The 20,511-nt window shown below is 45.7% G+C and overlaps 1 protein-coding gene and 1 long non-coding RNA gene across 2 annotated transcripts in view; one reads left to right on the top strand and one right to left on the bottom strand.

The window, feature by feature from the left end:
• The first annotated feature begins 505 nt into the window (after positions 1 to 505).
• On the top strand, positions 506 to 16,576 carry FIGLA (folliculogenesis specific bHLH transcription factor). Its single transcript, XM_005615074.4, has 5 exons — positions 506 to 770; positions 3,666 to 3,818; positions 5,454 to 5,678; positions 16,216 to 16,250; positions 16,500 to 16,576. Exons 1-5 carry the CDS (start codon positions 570 to 572, stop codon positions 16,513 to 16,515), a joined length of 630 nt encoding a protein of 209 aa, XP_005615131.3. The 5' UTR covers positions 506 to 569; the 3' UTR covers positions 16,516 to 16,576.
• Positions 10,449 to 20,511, bottom strand: part of LOC111768067 (uncharacterized) — a 31,274-nt gene continuing 21,211 nt past the window's right edge. Inside the window, exons 3-4 of the long non-coding RNA XR_002800073.2 lie at positions 14,271 to 14,378; positions 10,449 to 12,096 (exon numbers count right to left, since the gene is read on the bottom strand). This is a non-coding gene — a long non-coding RNA (uncharacterized lncRNA). The remainder of the gene's footprint in view (positions 12,097 to 14,270; positions 14,379 to 20,511) is intronic.

The raw sequence follows: 20,511 nt of genomic DNA on the forward strand, positions 1-20,511 counted from the left end.
AAAAGAATAAGGAAAGTGGAAATATTCGTGGAGAGAAAGAGGGTGATGGAGCAAATGTGAAAACAACTTGAGAATCTAGGAGAAGGAGATACAGGACCTCTTTGTTACTATTCTTGCAACTTGTTTTGCAACTTTTATTTATTTTGAAATGAATTTTTTAAAAGGTTTTGTGTATTCATCAAATTTTTCTGGTAAATGTGTATGTGCATATGTATATTTGCATGCATGGGTATACATATACCCAAAAGCTCAGGCCTCATTGCAGGCTCATTAAATCAGAATTTAGGGGATTTGTACCCAGGCATGTGGATTTTTTTTTTTAAAAACTCCCCAGGTGATTCCAGTGTGTAGCCAAATTTGAGAGCCAACGCTACAATGCAGCGTGCACGACAATCACCTGTGGAGCTTGTTAACCGCAGATTCCTAGCCGGACCTGCAAGAGCCGGACCCGGTTTGTAACAAGCCGGGCAGGAGGATGGGCGCAGGTGGTCCAGGCCCCCGGCGGCCTCGCACCGCCCCAGGTGCCCCCGACGAAGGGCCCGGCCGCCCGCCGGCCTCCGCGCGCCGCCATGGACGCCTTGCCCGGCCTCCTGGGCGTCCCGCAGGCCGAGGTGCTGGAGGACGTGCTGCGGGAGCAGTTTGGGCCGCTGCCCCAGCTGGCCGCCATCTGCCGGCTCAAGCGGCTGCCCTCGGGCGGCTACTCGTCGACCGAGGACCTCCAGTTGGTGCTGGAGCGGCGGCGCGTGGCCAACGCCAAGGAGCGCGAGCGGGTGAGCTCCACGCCCCGCGCGGGTCCCCGGGCCACCCGGGACTGGGCCGACTTCCTCTCCTCTCCCCGATCCCCGCTGCCCACCCCCGAACACCTGCTCAGGACCAGGGGCACCCACTCACCGCCCACTCGTGGGGCCCCAGGAGACTTCGACCTCCCGCGGGCCGGCTCGTGTCCTAGCTTGGGAGAATGACCGTGGCCTTGTCACTCTTCGCCCTCGTCCAGCTGCTCGTTCGCGGCTGCTGGGGTGGCCGCCCCACCTGCTAAGCCCCCGGACTTGTGCGGGAACCGGGTCTGGGGGGCCGAGGAGGCCCCTGACAAGTTGGAAAACGTCTCCCTTGGGCAGGTGCTTTTTCAAGGCTTAGAGCGCAGGAGGCGCGCTTTGGTCTCACAACCTTGTGCGCTTGGGTGCACGGCCCCCTCAGCTCTTTGCCCTGCTTTCTGCCTCGAAGCACAGATGGGGTGAGGGGACCTAATGGAGGTTACTCTTTTCCTTACTTTAAACAAAGAAACACAGTGCCCCAGGCTGCCCCCAGACTCCCACTCAATCCCCCGTCAAGAGAAAGTGTTACAAAGTCAGGCGCGGGCGGTAAACCACCGACCGGAATGGTCCTCCGACCATGGGCCGAGCGGCATCTACTGGTAGCTTTTAGTATTTCTGACTAAACTGGGGCCCCAGACTTGTCAGGTCCGGTCGCCTTTCTGCCCTTTGCGGTCTGTGGGGTTGTTTGCAGCAGAGGAGATCCTAGAGAGGGAAGGGTGGGCGGTGGAGGACGGAGAGGGCGCACGGCGAGGCCTGGGACCTGAGGAAGTTCTGCTGGGGGCTGCTCCCACCCGCTGCGGGCCTGTTAGAGGTGTAGCTCTGGTGAAAGGACCAAGTAAGAATAGAAGACTTAGGGGAAGTCGGGAAAATTGCAAGAGTGGAGCAGCATGGTTTTACCAGGCACTATTTTCAGAAAGACCCAGCTGAAAATAACCCTGTGGTCTGATGTGATGACGTGGCCCTCAAACAAGATTCTGATCCAGTATTTTGCATTTTAAGTGGGCCTTCCCGCCAGAAAGGAATTGCTTTCTATGGGGAACTGGCCCTGGTGTTATCCACTATTTTGAAACTAATGACTTTTATTCTTTATAATGATAAAATTAATACACTTGGAAAATATAGAAATGACTAAATAGAGGATGGAAACTCCCATAACACATATATAACTAGCATGAACTATCATGTACGTATATATCCTCACAATGTTTTTTCCAGTAATGTGTGTGCATATATATAATTTTACAAAACTGTGATTATCTAGTGCATATCTTTGTATATTTTCACTTAACATTATCAAAAGCATTTCCTCATGTTCCTAAGCATTCTTTCAAAGAACAACTTTTGATTGCATAGTCTGACGTATAAATGGACCATAATTTATCCAGTCTCGTATTGTTGGGCATGTATGCTTTTTTTGCAGCTTTTTACTGGTACATAAATCTATGTGCATATCTGATAATTACTTTAGAATAAAATGCTAGAAGTGGAATTACTGGGATATGTACAATTTCATGACTTTTGATACAAATTGCCAATTGCTTTCTGGAAAAGTTTACTATTTTTTATCCCCTTTTACAAGATATAGGACTGTTCCTTTTTTCCATCCCCAGTGCTGGGTATGGTTACCAAAACAAAATGTTACCAGCTTGGTACATAAAAAATGGTATCTAGGGGCCGGCCCAGTGGCGCAGTGGTTAAACGTTCAAGTTCTGCTTCAGCGGCCCAGGGTTTGCCAGTTTGGATTCCGGGTGTGGGCATGGCACCACTTGGCAAGCCATGCTGTGGTAGGCGTCCCACATGTAAAGTGGAGGAGGATGGGCACGGGTGTTGGCTCAGGGCCAGCCTTCCTCAGCAAAAAGAGGAGGATTGGCAGCAGTTAGCCCAGGGCTAATCTTCCTCAAAAAAAAAAAATCTAATTTCTGTTTTAATTTGTAGTTCTTTGATGAGTAAAGCTGCATATTTTCATGTTTATTGGTCATTGTATTCTGCTGTGAATGGGCTATGTCAGTCGTCCACTTGGATGTGGGTGGGAGCGGGCTCTCGATATAAGTGAGTATATTGGCTTTGTGGTGGTGTGGGGGCCAGTTCTTCCAGGGCCTGTGTTCAGCAAGGGGGTGATCATCAGAGTTCCAGGCCTTCAGACCCTAGAGATTCAAAAAATAAAAATAAATAAATGAGGCGGCCCATTCTACGCTTCAAGTCTCACCAACATGCAGACTCTCTGGACTCTAACACTTCGTATCATCAACTCAGCTGGGAAAGAGGTTGAAGAGTTGATGGCACGGTGCTTGACTAGATAGGTCTTAGTACGTTTTATTTATTATCATCAGTACCACTTATTGAGGACTTTCTATGTGCCAGGTCAGGAAGAAGTGTTTTATGTGTAACTATGTCACTTAATCACCCCCAAAAAGCTACAAGGTGGGTATTTTCCACTTTGCAGGTAAACAAACCACAGCTTGGCAATATGAAGTATCCTACACACTCTTGTAAAGCTAAATGGTAGAGCTGGTTTTTAAATCCTGGTGTATTGACTCAGAGCTTTTAGCCCCTACCCCCGCTGCCTCTGCCTTGCACTGCAGTGGGTCTGCCCTTAGAGGAAGAGGAGGAGGTCATGTGGACATGGACACGCCTCCAGCCCATCCGCCCACAGAGCTGAGTTTACGCCACTCCCCTTTCTCTGCCAAGGAATACACTGTATCGTCAGGGGAGCCGTGACTCTTTGGCATGTGCCTGCTTAGATTTGCACAAGACAGCTGTGGAAATGAACCCTCACGACCCCCTCCTGTGGTTTGGGGGGATATCTGTACCAATTAGCTTCTCTGTGTGTCAATGTCCCTTTTTGTTTTCCAGATAAAAAATCTCAACCGTGGTTTTGCCAAATTGAAGGCACTGGTGCCATTTCTTCCCCAAAGTAGGAAGCCTAGCAAAGTTGATATTCTTAAAGGTGCAATTGAATACATCCAAGTTCTCAATGATGTTTTGGAAGGAGCCAAAGACTGTGAGGTAAAGAGTTAAGAAGTTATATCCACCGTTTATTGAGCCCTTTCTATGTGCCAGGCAATGTTATGTATACATACCAGTTAGTTTATAACACTCCTCTGAGCTGTTTATGATCCTTGTTTTACAGAGGAGGAAACCAAAATACAGGGAAAGGCCATGCAGTTAGGAAATGTCAGCACTGGGGTTTGAATCCAGGTCTGTGTGAGCTTTGGAGGCTAGTTCCTGACCATCTATATATTTAGCATCTGTCACTGTCCAGGGCACTCAGCTCCTAACTGCCGAATCTTTAATAGGACTGTGGCGGCTGGGGCACGAGAGGAGGCTTCCATAAACCCACTCTGTGGTGGTGGTTTCCCTTTAGCAGGACAGACAGCAGACAGGACACAGAAAGGAAGATGCATTTCTTTCCCCAAGGGGCCTCCCCTGGGAGCGGCCCTTCCTGAGGGACAGCACTGCTGGAGAGCTCAGCAATGGTCTGGTGATACCAGTCTCGAGGGGTTTTGAGACCATTCAGAAGAACATAAATGAACCTGCTTTGCAAACCGTAAGGCACCATAGTGTCACCACCGCTATCAGGGTCCTCAGCTCAGAAGTATCCATTAGGTAGTGGCAGGTGTGGGCTAATATTATGGGCTTGTTCCACGGAGAGGCAAATCTTCAAGGCCTGAAAATGGATTAGTTATCAGAAGAGGTAAGATAGGAAGAGACAAAGGCCTTAGAAATGAGCACTAAGTGACTCCATTGACAGGAAGGAGGAGCCAACAGAGGGAAGGTGGCAGGAAGGTGGAGAAGCAAGATGGGGTCCTAAAGTCAGGGAGGGGACAATCTTGAGAATCCGAGGGTGGGAAGTAATGTGAGAAGCTACAGAGAGTCCAGGAAAGGCACCCAGGCCCAGCATCTGAGATGTGGAATAGGAGTGGCCTGGAAGTCAACTCAGAGGGGGCGGAGGGCGTGTTGTTGGTAAAGGTCTGGAGTCCGAGCCGAGGGAGGTGGCAGACTGCAAGTGCATTCAACCTGGAAATCTGAAGCTGGAAAGAAGGGTCAAAATAAAGGGAAGTAGAAAAGCCGTTAGAGCCAGCGAAGGTCTTTTCTAAGTTGCGGTGTGATCGCGTTTAAGGGGCAGAAGAGAAGGACAGATAGTAGAGAGAAGAGAAACTCATTCTAGAAACTTGGGGCAGAAATAGCCAGTATTTTTAGTTTTTTGCCTTGTCCACTAGTTCAACTTAGGTGCCTCCTGGGAGGCTTCATTCCACCATGATGGGAGTGGATTGTCCTGTTGACTAGACTGGACGGGTGGGTTGTGGCATGGGCATGGTGTTTGCACATGTGCTGGTGGCTGTCTTAGTTTTTCCTGGGATATTAATTGTGTAATAGAAGTGCTTTGTTCTGTGCTACATTCATTATAAAACATAGGATCTGTTCCATGCTATAATCTTCCTGTTGCGGTTGCCCATTGCACAACACTTTAAGGTTATAGAAGAACAAAATACAGTCTATTGAGCAATGATTTTTCTCTCCATAATCACTTAAGCCCTGATCGCTTAAGTGAAACTTCATCGGTTAAAACTTTGAAATACGTTGATTTAAAACTTCAAAATCTGACTGTCCTTCTGTTTGACAACTGAATATGATTTCTAGAAACAAGACCCAGATCATCAGAACTATAGCAACAATACTTCTGAACCACAGATATCCTTGGCTAGAGAGCTATCGAGAAACATCACCCAACATGCCGGCTGTGCTGTGGGCTTGAAGAATGAGGAGGAAGGGCCCTGGGCAGACGGTGGCCGTGGTGAGTCGGCATACGCTTGCTGCCAGCGTGTGGTGTCTACGACTGGAGTTACCTCCCCAACCAGGAGTCTGGTAAAGTGCTTCTTCTTAAATCACCATGTAGATGTTAAAAAAAACTCAAAGTGCATCCCTTGAGGTGTGTGGTGTTTTCTGTGCTAAAACATGATGGAAACAAGGTCATTTTGCAAAAGCGCCTAGGTGGCGAGGTGGAGTCTGCCAGTTTGGCAGATCTGTTACTAAAATGAACTGGGAAGCAGCTCAAGGGGAAGGCAGCTCCTCCAGAATCACCCAACACAGACCGAAGCTTATGTTTTTATGACCCTAATTAGTACATCGAAAGGTTTTCTGGGTTCTGAGGTCTCCAGAGAAAGAAAGAAGTAGTTTGCCATACATAAAGCTGCATGGTGATACCAAATACAAACACACTCGCTCACATACACACTTTTTTTTTTAATTGGCCTTGTTGGAAGGCAGCATTTTCTACGTGATTACAAAGGAGTTTATTGTGACAGCTCTTAGTCCTTTGCTAAATCAACAAAGCCGCTGGACACAGCAGCCTGCTTCTCCAAGTGTGGAAGATGTGCTTCTTGCCCTGCTGTGTCTCCGTGTTACACAAATGAGACCCCTTGCTCCATCCTACAACACAGTTACTGCTGAAATGAGAAAGGCTTCTGGAAATCTGGAACCAAGCGTATTGTAACAAGCAAGTGACGTAAGGGACTGTGTGGGCTGTGAAGTCACAAATGATGGTTGGTGGTGGGAGAATGTTTAGAACAGCAGTTGAGTGCAGGCTCTGGAGACAAAATGCAGAGGTTGAAACCTTGGTTTTACCCTCACTAGCTGTGTGACCGGTGAGCTGCTGAATCTTGCCAATCCTCAGTTTCCCCATCTGTAGAGTAAGAATGATAATTGTACCTGCCTTGTACGTAAGGTAACTGTGAAGTTCAGATGACCATGTCAGCTAAGTGTGTAGTGTGGTACCTGGCGTGTCAATGTTCGCTTGGACATACATTATTAAGTCTGCTTGACTCACTGTGAGCCATCAGTATTGATTGGTGAGCAATCAACAGTGAGCCGTAAGCATCCTAGCTCTGTTTGTAACAAGGGTTCTGGGTTTTCTCACTTTGCTCTCTCCAATGCTCCACTCTGGTTTGAGATCTTACAGGCTTCCTGCTGACTGGCTGGCCTTGGCTCCCATTTCTGATTTGATTACTGCTTTCTAAGGATTCCACTTGTGCACATGTTCAGTCTAGATTTTCAAATTCTGGCCACTTGAGAGATAAATCTTCCCTTGCTGGTTAACCCATAGGAGACACAATTCCTGTTGGTACTACATGAGCTGACAGGGAATGACAGAACAAGAGTGAAGATATGACCTCAACTGAACCTTGAAGCTAGTTATCTAAGTTAACAATAGTAATTCTTCTACAACTGTAAGTTTCAATATCTTCTAGATATTAAGGCAAGAATCTTACTTGCATTTAGTCCTCACCGATCCTTATCAGGTAGGCATCACCGTGTCATTCTCATGGTGAGCTACCTGGCTATTCCCTCCTGTCAGGCCTGTTGGACCTGGTGGCCAGCAGCAAGGATGTACGGGAGGTCCTTGTTTTCCAAGGATAATTGATCCCAGGGACAGGTCATTTATAGTAAATTGATTTAAAGTGGCTATTAACGTTTTCTTGTAGGAAATAGAAAAGTTCTGACCGGAAGTTTCTTTTAAAGAGAAAACAAGACACTTAAATTTTAGTCTATTAGCTAACCAAGTTTAAGTTATTAGTCCGAAGAGTGTGCTAATTCTTAGACTGAACAAAAAATTAATCATGTATTTGAGATTTTTATATATGCATGTAACTTCTGTCAAGTGTGACTTCCAAGGCCTGAATATAGAGAGCCATTTTTTGCAGAAGCATTTTAGGATTTCATGTTTTTGTCAAGGGTTTCTCATTCTTTGACATTCAAATTATTCATTTTTAAAATAAAAACATTTATTCTGAAACAATCGATTTATAGAAATGTTGCAAGTACAGTACAAAGAACTTTTTTCTTGACCCATCCGAGAGTAAGTCGCCAACCTGATGCCCATCACCCATTCCTTTACTAAAGTAATTACTTTAGTGTGCATTCCCTACCAATGGGGACATTCTCCACAGTGCAGCCATCAAAATCAGGAAACTAACATTGTGGCAGTACTGTCACGTAATCCTCGGGCTCCATTCAAGTTTCATCAACAGCCTCAATGTCCTTTCCAGCAAAAGGACCAGCTGAGAATCATGAGGTGCATTTAGATGTCATGTCACTTTAGCCTTCCGTTTGGAACAATTCCTTGGTCTTTCCATGATTTTTATGACCTTGACACATTTGAAGATTACAGGCCAATTGTTTTGTAGACTGTGTCTTGATTCAAGCATATCTATTTCCTCCTGACTAGATTCACATATGCATCTTTGGCAGGAATATCATGGAAGTGATGCGTTTTCTACTCATTGCACCCTGTTAGATGGGGGAGATTTTGATCTGTCCCATTATTAGGGATATTCACTTTGATCACTTGCTTAATGTGGTGACTGCCAGATCTCTCCACTTTAAAGTTAGCCTTTTTCTTTTGTAATGTGTATTTTGTGGGGAGGTGCTGTGTGGGGAGGATATCTAGATATCCCGTTACTTATCAAAAATTCCATAAAACTTTTTATTTGGAAATAATTATAGATTCACAGGGAGTTGCAAAGATAGTACAGAGAAGTTCTATGTACCCGTAACTTGGCTTCCCCACATGGCTGCATCTTATGGAGCTATAGTACAGTATCAAAACCAGAAAATTGATATTGGTGCTATGTGTGTGTAGGTCCATGTAATTTCATCAAATGTGTAGATTTGTGGAACCACCACTGCAATCAGGATACAGAACTGTTCCATCACCATAAAGTGCTCCCACATGCTACCCTTTTAGAGTCGTACTCACTCACTGCCCCCACTCCTCCACTCTCCCTAACCCCTGGCAACCATTAATCTGATCACTATCTCTCTAATTTATCATTTTGAGAATGTTATATGCTATATGGAATCATGCAGTACGTAATCTTTAGAGACTGGCTTTTTTTGCTTAGCATGATGCCCTTGAAATCATCCCAGTTGTATCAATAGTCAGTAATCTGTTCTTCCTTTTTTTTTTTCACTTGAGGAAGATTGTGTCTGAACTAACATCTGTGCCAATCTTCCTTTATTTTATGTGGGATGCCGCCACAGTGTGGCTTGATGAGTGGTGCTAGGTCTGTGCCCAGGATCCAAACCTGCGAACCCTGGGCCATCTCGAAGCAGAGTGCATGAACTTAACCACTATAACACCAGGCCAGCCCCTGTTCTTCTTTTTTATTGCTGAGTATTAGTCCATGGTATGGAAGTGCCACAGTTTAACCGTTCACTTATTGTAGAACATTTTGGTTGTTTCCATATTCATTTCATTTTTATATTATAGACACATGGTTTTATATTTAATTCAGTGGATTATTATATCATCATATAATATCATATAGTATTTCATGATTTGTTATTCAAATTGTCCTCATTGTGGCCAGTGACAGCCCTTTCGAGTCAAACCTTTCCATTCGACAAGTCACCATCATTCTTTGATCTCTTCCATTCCAGCAGGAGATGTTCCGAGCTGGCGCATCTTGTACACTCCCACCTCCAGCCCTGGAATGAGCCTTTCATCAAGGACAACCCGTGTGTAACTTGCCTCCCACCTCTGTGCCATCTCCTCCCTATGTGGCTCTTCTCCTCACCCCTTTTGGGCTTTAGCACCTGTATTCATTTGCGAGGGCTGCCATAAGGAAATACACAGGCTGAGTGGTTTAAACAGCAGAAATTTATTTCTCACAGTTCTGGAGGCTGGAAGTCTCAGATCGAGGTGTTGGCAAGCTCAGTTTCTTCTGAGGCCTCTCTCCTCGGCTTGCAGGTGGCCCTTCCTGTGTGTGTGCCCCTGGCGTCCGCGTGTGTGTCCAGATCTCCTCCTCTTATAGGACACCAGTCACACTGGATTGGTGCCCACGCTAACAGCCTCATTTTAACTCAATCACCCCTTTTAAGGCTCTGTCTCCAAATATAGTCACAATTGGAGGTGCAGAGAGCCAGTGCTTCAACATATGAATTCGAGGGGGAACACAACGCAGCCCATAACAACACTCACAACAAGCCACCCCTCCCCCCGCAAGAACCTCTCCCTCTCTCACATTCCACTCGGGCCATTCCCTCCCCCAGGCGGGGATGCCCCCTCACTCTGCTCAGCCTCTGGCTCACTGTGTCAGGTTGCCTGCACACGTGGGTTCCTGCCTCGCTTGGCTTGGGCTTCTCCTCCCTGTGCTGCGCCGGCCCTCTGCCTGGACACCCTCCTTACCCAGTTTGGGCTCTTACAACTCATGCCAGGCCGCCCTTCCACAGCCCTTCTCACTCTGATTAGGCTTTACTGCTCTGTACTGGGCCACCCCTCTGGGTGGCCACTCCTCACATCCACTTGGTCTCTGACATCCTGTGCCGGGCCACCTCCTTGTGTGGATGCTGACCTCACCCTGCTCAGGCTCCCATAGTTCACTCCAGGCCACCATGGCTCCTCCTACCTCACTGTGACCCAACTAACAGCCTTAGGACTGAATTGTTCAGGAAAGGGAGAGAGAAATCTTTTTTTCTTTGAAGTGACTATCTTTCTGGCTAGTTTTCTCTTTGTTACTAGATATAACTCTGAGATCCTTATTTGCATGTGGCTTGAGCATTTTGGACATCACTTTTACTAACTTTAAAAAAGCATCCATTTTACAATTAGTAACCAGTATGGATCAAGATAAAGGGCCAAGGAAACAAAGCTGAGGCTGGCCTTTATTTGCCAGATGATCCTCATAAGGCTCCAGCCCAGTTTACCTGAGGGGTTGACTACAGAGGGTTTCCGGATCCTGGCCAGGTACCCTAACTGGAGACCTGGTGACAGCTGGTGTGGTTCATTGGATGGAAATGCATATGTACGGAGGGGTTTAGGATTTGGGAGGCAGGCTGCCTCTTGCTTCTGTTTGCAGGAGTGGCCCCCTTCTTCCCACGCTTGGAGTGGATCTGAGGAGTGGCATCCTGGTGCTGGCAGAGATGGGCATTTTGGGGGGTTTGGGGATGGGGTCAGAACAGGCTGTGCCAGATCAACAACATTCCTGAGAGGCAAAATCCCAAATGAAGTTCATAAGAATCTGCTGATGGCAGGGATGGAGATTAACCTCTCCAGCCAGAGCAGGTTCACTTGGGGACTGAATCAGCAAGTTTGTGTGTGGATGGAGAGGGCCGTGAGCCACGTAAAGCCACAGCATCTGGCCTTGATAGCAATAGGGATTAACGTCAAGGTCCAGGCAAGGCTCCTTTCAAATTGGACTTTCAAGGTGTGAGATTTGCTGTTTTGGGACTGGGCATGGCTGGGTGGCAAGATGTTCACTAGCCCACGCTTGTTTATTCCTTCTATTTGTCACCTGTGGCTATAGCTTGGGCATGTCACATCGTGCAGGGCTCTAATTTGTTCAGTGTTGCCTGTGATCCCGTAGAGGCGGTGTCCCAGGACGAAGGCCACCCTTAGTGTTGGAGTGAGATGCCAATTGTCCTGGGGTCAGAGGGGCTCTGGAAAGAGCTACACAGATGAATGTAAGTGTCTGTTATGGGGCCTGGATGTGCCGTCATCGTGTGCTTCTGAATTTTGGCCTGGGTTCTAATTTTGGGGAGTTTCTGAGAGAAGGAAGCCTATGTGGATGGTGGATTTCCAGTACCCCCTCTGCAGGTTGTGGTAATCTGTGTGTGAAATTGATCACGGGGGACATTTCTTCTAATAGCGTGTTAAGCTCTGAAATGAGATGCTCTGGCTAGTTGGGATGAATTTATTAGCACCCTGGGAAAGCCCTGGAGCATCTATCTTCTGTCTTCCATCTCACATTTCCCCAGATAGTGGCTTTATGTGATAGCAAAAATTCTACCACAATAGTGTGGTGTGGGTCTAAGCTTTTCCCAGGGAAGCACATTTGTCTGCCCAATGTTCACTGGTGGCCTAGGGGGCATATTCTGATGAGTTTAGTCCATGGAGTATTTTAAAAAATTGAACTTCCTTTTTGATGGGATGGGTGCTCTCTGGTTTGTCAGTCCCCACCACCCCTTATTGCATCACCAGTTTAGGCATCTAACTTTGCAGCCCCAGACCAAGGGCACTGGGGCTCAGAGGAAAGGCTCCTCTGGTGGTTGCATTTGGCTCTGGGATGTTATCGTGTCTTCTAAACTCTGGCGCTTTGGGGGTTTATGCTGTGATGATATGGATGCTGGTTGTTCTCTCTGGAACTTTGGAAAGGTGAGATCTGGGGCATGCAGAACAGGATCCATCTAACTTTGGAGTGATGCCACCTCTGATGGTGGATTCCCCAGGCTGCAGCTACTCAGGAAGAGATTCAACAGCACCAGAGGAAGAGTCTTAAGGCCCAATCTGATGAAGATAAGAAGAAAATGTCAGAAGGAAGACAAATTTCTATTTCTTTGTGAAAATAAGAGAGGGAGATTTCTTTTGTTGGAATTCTAATTTTTCTATGGGGACAAAAGATTGAATCAATCATGGAATTGAGTTTATTGTGTGTGAGTGAGTGTGTGTGCCTGTGAAGTTTGGTGTGTTTGACAAGATCCCTACCTGGTATGGGCTCCTAACCCTGTCACTGAGCTAAGGATGATTTGAGAAAGCCAGTAATTTCTTTTCCACTTCTCTGACATGTAATGGACCTGGTGGCCAAATTAATTGAAGTAAGACCTCATCTATTCTAGTGGACTTCTTGAGAGAATATTTATGAGTTTTACAAAAGGTCCATCTCATCGGTCCCACAGCTATACCGAGAAGAATGTCAAGAATTGGATGGAAGGGTCTCTGAAGGTGGAGGCAGGACTTCTCTGAGGTGCTGCTAGCCTCCCTTGAGACAGTCAGCTCTTTGGGTTAGAGAAAACCACCAAGTGCTCGGACCACATTAGCTTGTCCCTGAGGGAGGTCAGTGTGTCCTCCCACCCTCCACGCTCTCCCCTTATTCTAATCCCTGGGTTATCCACAACAGATCAGGGATGAAATGGACTCCAAAGACACAGTGTTAAAGGTAGCTCTTCTAGTGGGGGAGGGTAAAGGGATTTTAAATGCAACTTGATTATTTTTAGGAGCTCTTCCGGTCCTCTTTGGAGCACTCTCCTCCTTTTTGGAAGACTTTTCCCTCCAGGAATGTGTCCTTCTAGGAACTCTGGTGTGGAAGATGGGCCAGGGGCACCTGCCTCATTGGGGTATTCTGAGGTGAAAGGAATCCAGGAGCAGAGTCCCCCTGCATCTTGTGATTTGGACCAGGTCCCCAAGGGAAGAGACAGACCACATAGGGCTTGGTGGCCAAAGCCCTACTCATTATAAGGGACCTTCATTTGCTGGAAGGTCATCTGTATGGCTCTTCCTCGAGACAGTGAGGCTGTGGCCACAATGCTGGGTTCTGATCTATGGGTCCTGGCTGGACTTTCACACACTGATGCAGGATTGACAATTATGAGCACAGTTTAGATGGGAAGAAATGTAACTTTGTACACTGTATTCCAGTTGTTCTGAGAACCCAGTAATACCCTTATGACTCAGATGGTGGGAGAATTCTTTATCTTGCCTCATTAAGGTCTATCTAGTAAATACTGAATCAGTTCAATGTTCAGCATCCCTATGGGGGCTCTTTGCCTCTTACACGATCTCCTCACCCAAGAGGATCTCCCCACCCGCCTTCTCCTCTAGGTGCAGTGGGGAGTGGATGCACTACGGGGGCTGGAATGGGAGCACTCATGTATGTTTCCCCACCTTTGACCCCAGGTAGTCCTCTGGCCCTGATCGTGAGCAATGTTGAGCTGACATCTGCTCCTGACCCCCATGGCCCCATTGTGCCTTCTCTTTTCTTTAGGCCAGGCTTGCTGGGCCTTCTCTGTTCAGAACCCAGAGCTCTTCTGGTCTCCCTGGCTTTCCCACTCCCAGGCAGGCTCAGAGGCTGCTCTCAGGCTCATATACCTGATGCTGTCCCTTAGCTATGTGGCCGCTAAATTCCTGTCAGGCTACATCCTAAGAAATGGATACAAGTCCTTGCTTTCCTCAGAGTCCACTTTACCTTTCCTGAGTCTTATTATCATATGTAACTCTTCCCCATCCCTAGGTCGAGGCCCAGGATGGCCTGGTACAGGGGCCCTTCTCAGGGATCAGGCAGCTTCTACACACTAGTTCCGTCCTTTCTGAATAACTACCTCCTGCTGTTTTAACATTCCTCTCTGGTTTGGGTTGTAGGAGGTCTTCTTCTCATCATTTCTTGCCTCCTCCCTGCTCTGTGACTACCTGATGAGCAGCCATCTAAGCTCTGGTCCATCGGAACCTACATGTTCATTACTCTCCCTTTCAACAGAGTCAGCTTCTTTCAAATGAGAGCCTTGCTTTTCCAGACTGTTGCTAAGCTGGGAACTGAGCTCTAAAGCTGAGTAAACAAGGAATTCTGGCCCGTATCTATCTAACCCTATCCCCACTACCAAGCCTTGGCTCAGTAGGTGGAGGGAAAAGTAAATTGGATAATGTGTCAAATTATCCAGCTACACAACCAACAACAGGAGTGTACCCACCTTACTGAAGGAGTTGAGCAGCAAGCTGGGTTTCTATTCCTCAGACCACCCTCTCTTGGACCTTCAACTCCTTGACTCAGATGAGACCAACAGGCACTTTTTTCATAACTGTGAGAATAAGACAACGTTGATCAAATTCAAGTTTTCATATTCTGATACTTAAATGTTACATTCCTGGAATTTTCCAGTTAACTCTTAAAAGCAAAGACAGCGATGTATAATACCTGAGACTATAGACTGATAGCATTAAATCATTCTTTAACCCTTCAGGTAAACACAGCAATATCTGAATTTGTTTCTTAGCTTTAAAATGTTCTAGACATATAAAAAGTTAAAAAAGTATAAATAAAACTTCTAAAGCTAAATTTGAACTCAAAAAAAGAAAGCTTGATCCGACGTATAGTGGAAAGACTTGATCAAGATCAGAAAAAATAGTGATACTTATTTTATGCTATTCCTGGCAATTTATACATAGTAACCTATTTAATTTTCACAACCACCCTGTGATGTACAAACAACGATATCCATTTTACATGTCAGGTGTCGAGGCAAATAACCAATAACCATTCTATATATAGGCGAGAGAAGGTGAATTTTAATTGAGCCAGGCTGAGGACTATAACCTGGGAAGATAGCCTCCACAAAGGAAGACAGTGTTCCAGAGAAGCTTGATTTTCAGTACAGTTTTTTTTTTTTTTTTTTTTGAGGACAATTAGCCCTGAGCTAACATCTGCTGTGAATCCTCCTCTTTTTGCAGAGGAAGACTGGCCCTTTGCTAACATCCGTGCCCATCCTCCTCCACTTTATATGTGGGATGCCTAGCACAGCATGGCTTGCCAAGCAGTGCCATGTCTGCACCCAGGATCCAAACCGGTGAACCCCGGGGTGACCAAGTGGAACGTGCGCACTTAACGGCTGAGCCACTGGGCCAGCCCCTCAGTACCGTTTTATCCCTTTTTTAGAACAAAGAACACACATCAAACACACCCAGGATGCATATTCATCAAAGTTTCAGAGAGATATTCAGTTGCAGATTAGCAGGTCAACATGACCCTGATGGTGGGAAGGGAACTTATCTCAGGAGTACTGGTCCCAGCGTTGTGGAGGCGAAGCATGCATCCTTGTCTTTAAAGAGTGCATTCTTTTACTTTGCAATAATGTTTAATGCATTCTTCACTTTAATGGTTAAAGCAGATGTGCAATGTATGTTTGATAGGCGTAAGTCCGACTTCTTTAGTTCAGGCCAAATCAGGTTCAAACCAGAATAGCTACCCCCCATATACCTCAATATGTGACAATTTCTTATCACATGAAACTGAGGAACAGAAGTTAAGTAACTTGCCCAATATCCAGGGAGTCAGTGAGGGGGTGGAGTTGAGGGATGTGGGTAATAGTGTTAAACCCTCTAACCGCCTTTCATTCTAACAAAACTCACCCTTGAAATGTAAAGAAGAGCGAACTAGGAAATAGGTAAATGTGTTTTTTTAAGCTAAATTAAAGTATTTGATTGTAGTATTTTATTATCCATGGTGATATATGTCTAGTTTCCAATATCTGAACTGCCTGATCATGATTTGAGTGACTTTATTTTTCAGTCATGGATTTGTTTTTTCTTCAAGTTGAGATTTCAGAAAATTGAGAAGACTCAAATGATCTTACCATCTTAGTAAAACCACTGACGGAAATGTACTAAAATGCTTCCAAAATTTTCTCCTATACCATTGAATTTGCAAATTATACAGTACAAAACATTGTGTGTTCTGTTTTTTCTTATTCTACCATTGGCATGTTTAGAGGTTACTATACGGTCTTTATAACAAGTTTTAATGGGCCATTAAATGGGACAGTGTTCTAATTGTGGGACATTTAAGATGTTGTCAGTTTTTCTCATAAACATGGCAAATAACCTGATATGTTTAGCTCTTTCTGAATTTTATTTTTCTAGGATAAATCCCCAGAAGAGAGACTCCTGAGACACAAGTAGGTACAATCTATGATTTGGTGCATAGTCCCAATTTATAATACCATTAGCTGTGTAAGAGCGCCAATTTCATCATATCCTTGACAAAATGAGATCTATTAAAATGATAGAATTTTAATAGTAAAAAATGGTGTCTTATTTACACATCTTTGATTACTAATGAAATGAATTTTTTTTACATATTTCTTTTGTGATCGGTCTGTTCTTATTCTTTAGCCATTTACAATGGACTCTTTTCTGTGTTTCAGGCTCCCTCAAGTGTGAAAAGTGAAAAGACCAGCCCAGGGCTACCTTCTTGAGACAAATAAATGCAGTCTTGAAAGTTTTGGAGTCTCTTTTTTAAAAAACTTGGTATTATCTCAATTTTTTTTTTAACAATTACCTTTCAAATGGTCCTGTCTCTCATAAATTTGCTTCCTCCTTAATTTCATGCTTTGAAGAAATAGGCTTCAGGGCCTTCAGCCTTCAGTCTGATTTCTTAACCTCATGAAGTTTCCATCCTCATCGTCTCAGGACCTATACCTAATGTCTTTCATTCCATCTATTTTCATCACTTGATGAATAAGTGCCTGTTACCCTTCCTGGGGAAATTAACCTTTAATAGGAATACAAACTTAGCCCCAAAGAGTATATGGAGTCGTAAGCATTGGTCAGTGGGAGTGAGAGTTTTCAAGGCTATCTAAATACCCAGCTAAGGCCACGTGGCACCTTTGTGCAAGTTTGACCTTGAGCACAGAGGCAGTCTTCATCTTTACAACAATTGCTCACAAAGACATAGCACTTAATACATGCTGGGTCTTTTCCCCATACTTTACGGATGTTTTGTTCTCATAACAGTCCTATGAGATAGGCATGATTATTCTTGATTTACAGATGGGGAAACTGAGGCACAGAAAGTGTATAGTCTGCTCGGGTTGCCATAACGTAAACTATAGACTGGGTAGCTTAGATGACAGATATTTATTTCTTGCAGTTCTGGAGGCTGGGAAGTCCAAGATCAAGGTCTGAAGGGTTTGGTTTCTGGTGAGGTTGCTTCTCCTGGCTTGCAGACAGCTGCCTTCTCTCTGTGGCCTCACATTGCGGGGAGAGAGTGCTAGAGCATGCATGAGCCAGTGAGAGAGCAAACTCTGGTCTCCATTCCTCTTATAAGGACTCCAATTCTATTGGATTAAGGTCCTACCCTAATGACCTCATTTAACCTTAAGGACCTTCTAGAAGCCCTATCTCCAAACACAGTCACTTTGGGAGTTAGGGCTTCAATATATGAATGGGGGGGGGGGGACGCAAATCAGTCCATAGCATTCCGCCTCTGGCCCCCCAAAATTCATGCCCTTATCACCGCATGCAAAATACATTCACTTCATTCCAACATCCCCCACAGTCTTAACTCATTCCAGCCTCAACCCTAACGTCTGCAGTCCGCAGTCTCATCTAAATATCTCAGTCGTGTACGGGTGAGACTGGAGATATGATTCAGCCTGAGGCGAAATTCCTCTCCAGCTGTGAACCTGTGAAAACAGGCAAGTTATGTGCTTCCAAAATACAGTGGTGAACAGGCCTAGGATAGACATTTCCATTCCAAAAGGGAGAAACTGGAAAGAAGAAAAGGACGATGGGTTCGAAGCAAGTCCCAAACCTAGCAAGGCAATTTCATTATATCTTAAGGCTCCAGAATAATCCTCTTTGGCTCAGCGTCCCACTTCTAGGCCCACTGGGGTGGCAGTGTCACCCCATACAACACTCTGCAGTGGCCCTACCCTCTGAAACTAGGAGGAAACAGACTTGCCGCCTGGGCCTGTGGTCTGAGTGGCAGTCCCGATGATCTCTGAATCACTTTTGGGGTCATTCTTCTTTTTCCTTGAAGAATAGTGCACGTTGCAACTGAATAGCTCTATGGTCTCGTAGAATCCAAGAAGTCCAACAGCCTGCCTTCATTCTGTCCTGCGTTCTCTGTCCCCTTTAGTTCAATCTGGCAGTGTCTTTGCTGGTATAATCTCGTCTCTATTCCTGGCCTCTGCTGAGATGCTGATTAAGTCCATGGGTTGCACCCACGATCTCTTTATCAAATGGTTGTTCAGCTACACGCTTACTGCTCTCTTCAGAACAAGCTGTCTCACTGTTTGCAATATCGATAGGCTGAGAATTTTCCAAATCTCCAAGTTCTGGTTCCTTTTTGTTTAACAAGTCGTCTTTAATTGATCTCTCTCCTTTTGCATTTTACTGTAAGTGGTAAGGAGGACCCAAGTTGCACCTTCAACAGTTGGCTTAGAATTCTCCTCTGCTAAATATTCAATTTCGCCACTTGCAAGTTTTACCTTCTGTGAAACACTAGAACACAACTGAGCCAAGCTCTGCCAGTTTATAACAAGGATTGCCTTTCCCCTGGAGTCTTGGGCCTCTCCAACGACTGTGTGTGGTGCCTTGCTGCCCTGCGTGGTTCCTCTCATGTGGCTGGGATTAAAGGCGCAGGTTATCTCATTTTGATCAGTAATAATAAGACTGTAAGCACTTCTACCTGGTCTCCCCTTTTGTCTGCATGACAACGCTGGGTGGTAGCAGACGGCATTAGTTTTCTGGGGCTCCCATGACAGAGTACTGCAGACTGGTGGCTTGAAGAGCAGAAACTTATCTGAGATCAAGAGATGAAGGTGTCAGCGGGGTTGGTTTCTTCTGAGGCTCTCTCCTTCCTGTGTCTTCACCTGGTCTTCCTTCTGTGCTCGTCTGTGTCCACAGTTCCTCCTCTTATAAGGCCCTATTGGATTAGGGCCCACCCACATGACCTAATTTTTTCCTCTTAATTATCTCATGTACTTCATTAAGTATCTCTTGAAGACCCTATGTTCAAATACAGTCACATTCTGAGGTACTGGGGGGTTAGGACTTCAACATGGAAATTTAGGGGGCACATAATTCAACCCATATCAGAGAGTAAGCACTGTTACCCTCACTTTACAGCTGGGAAGTGAGACCTCAGGGTCAGAGTCTTTCCTGAGGCCACACAGTCACGGGGACCAAGGCTAGAGCCCCAGGCCCTGGACTCTCTTTCCACAGCAGGCTTCAGCCATGGGTTTGGCTGAACTTTTACTTGTTGAGAGAGTGATGTCTTCAGGAGATCTAGTCTTAGAATTTATCATTGGTCTTGCTTTGAAAGTGCTGTCTTTCCCCCCTCCTGTCTTAAACTTGATTCCCTTAAAAGTACGCCATGATTTGTAGTTTATTTGGAAGGCGAGCCCAGGAAACACCAATGGGGAGCAGGAAAGTAATATAGGGAAGAAAAGCCAGCCTCTACAAGATGCATGGCTGACAGGTTACTGCTGCGGGCAGCCAGGGCTCAGTCCTGCTGAGGCATTCTGGGAGACTATGTGCAACATGCCTCAGAGGTGTCCCCCCAACACGCCTGGCATGAGGGAGCCAGGCTGTTTATCCACTAACTCCTGATAGTCGTTGGTTGAGAGCTGATCTCCTAGGGTGCCGATTCCTCCAGCTCCTCTGGCATGCCCTGGGGAAAGTGGTTGATAAGATTGCCTGGACCTGGAGAGTGCTAAGGCACCGTATTAGTTATCTATTGCTGTGTATCAAATTACCACAACCGTAACAACCTAAAATAACATGTTTATTATCTCACAGTTTCTGTGGGTCAAGAGTTACACCTGGGCATGGCTTAGCTGGGTCCTCTGCTTCAATGTCTCTCTCAAGGCAGAAATCAAGGTGTCATTCTGGGCTGAGGTCTCAGCCGACGGCCTGGCTGGGGAAGGATCTGCTTCCAGGCTTACGTGGTTCTTAGCAGAATTCTTTTCCTCTAGGACTTTTGGACTGATGGGTTCAGTTTCTACCTGCCTGTTGGCCAAATGTAGCCCTCAGTTCTTTGCCACATAGATCTTCCCAACATGGCTGTTTGCTTAGTCAAAGCATGCAAGCCAAGAAGGCAATCAAGAGAATCAGCTAGCTAGATGAAGAATCTTATGTATCGTAATTCCAGAAGTGACATCCCATCCCCTTTGCTGTATTCTATTGGTTAGGAGCAAGTCATGGGTCCTGCCAGCACCTAAGGGAAGGTGGCTACACAAGGGCATGAGTAACAGGAGGTGGGGACACTGTGGATGTCTGTTACACTGCCATCTGATCTCTTTACAAGTTATTGCTGGCCAAAAACATTTTTGTCAAGAGACTTGGAGATTAGAAATAATTTTACTGCAGATAAGTCAGAAAATCTAATTTTAAACCCTCTGGCCATTGAGGGCTAGCCAAAGGTGATCTTTC

The sequence above is a fragment of the Equus caballus genome, chromosome 15, assembly GCF_041296265.1.
Source record: "Equus caballus isolate H_3958 breed thoroughbred chromosome 15, TB-T2T, whole genome shotgun sequence".
NCBI lineage: Eukaryota > Metazoa > Chordata > Mammalia > Perissodactyla > Equidae > Equus > Equus caballus.

What these genes read in the sequence shown, in the direction of transcription:
- FIGLA (XM_005615074.4), top strand. Translation starts at nt 570, where the DNA reads ATGGACGCCTTGCCCGGCCTCCTGGGCGTCCCGCAGGCCGAGGTGCTG. An exon ending in ACGCCAAGGAGCGCGAGCGG is followed by an intron (nt 771 to 3,665) that starts GTGAGCTCCACG and finishes TTTGTTTTCCAG; the next exon opens with ATAAAAAATCTCAACCGTGG. An exon ending in CCTCCCCAACCAGGAGTCTG is followed by an intron (nt 5,679 to 16,215) that starts GTAAAGTGCTTC and finishes TTATTTTTCTAG; the next exon opens with GATAAATCCCCAGAAGAGAG.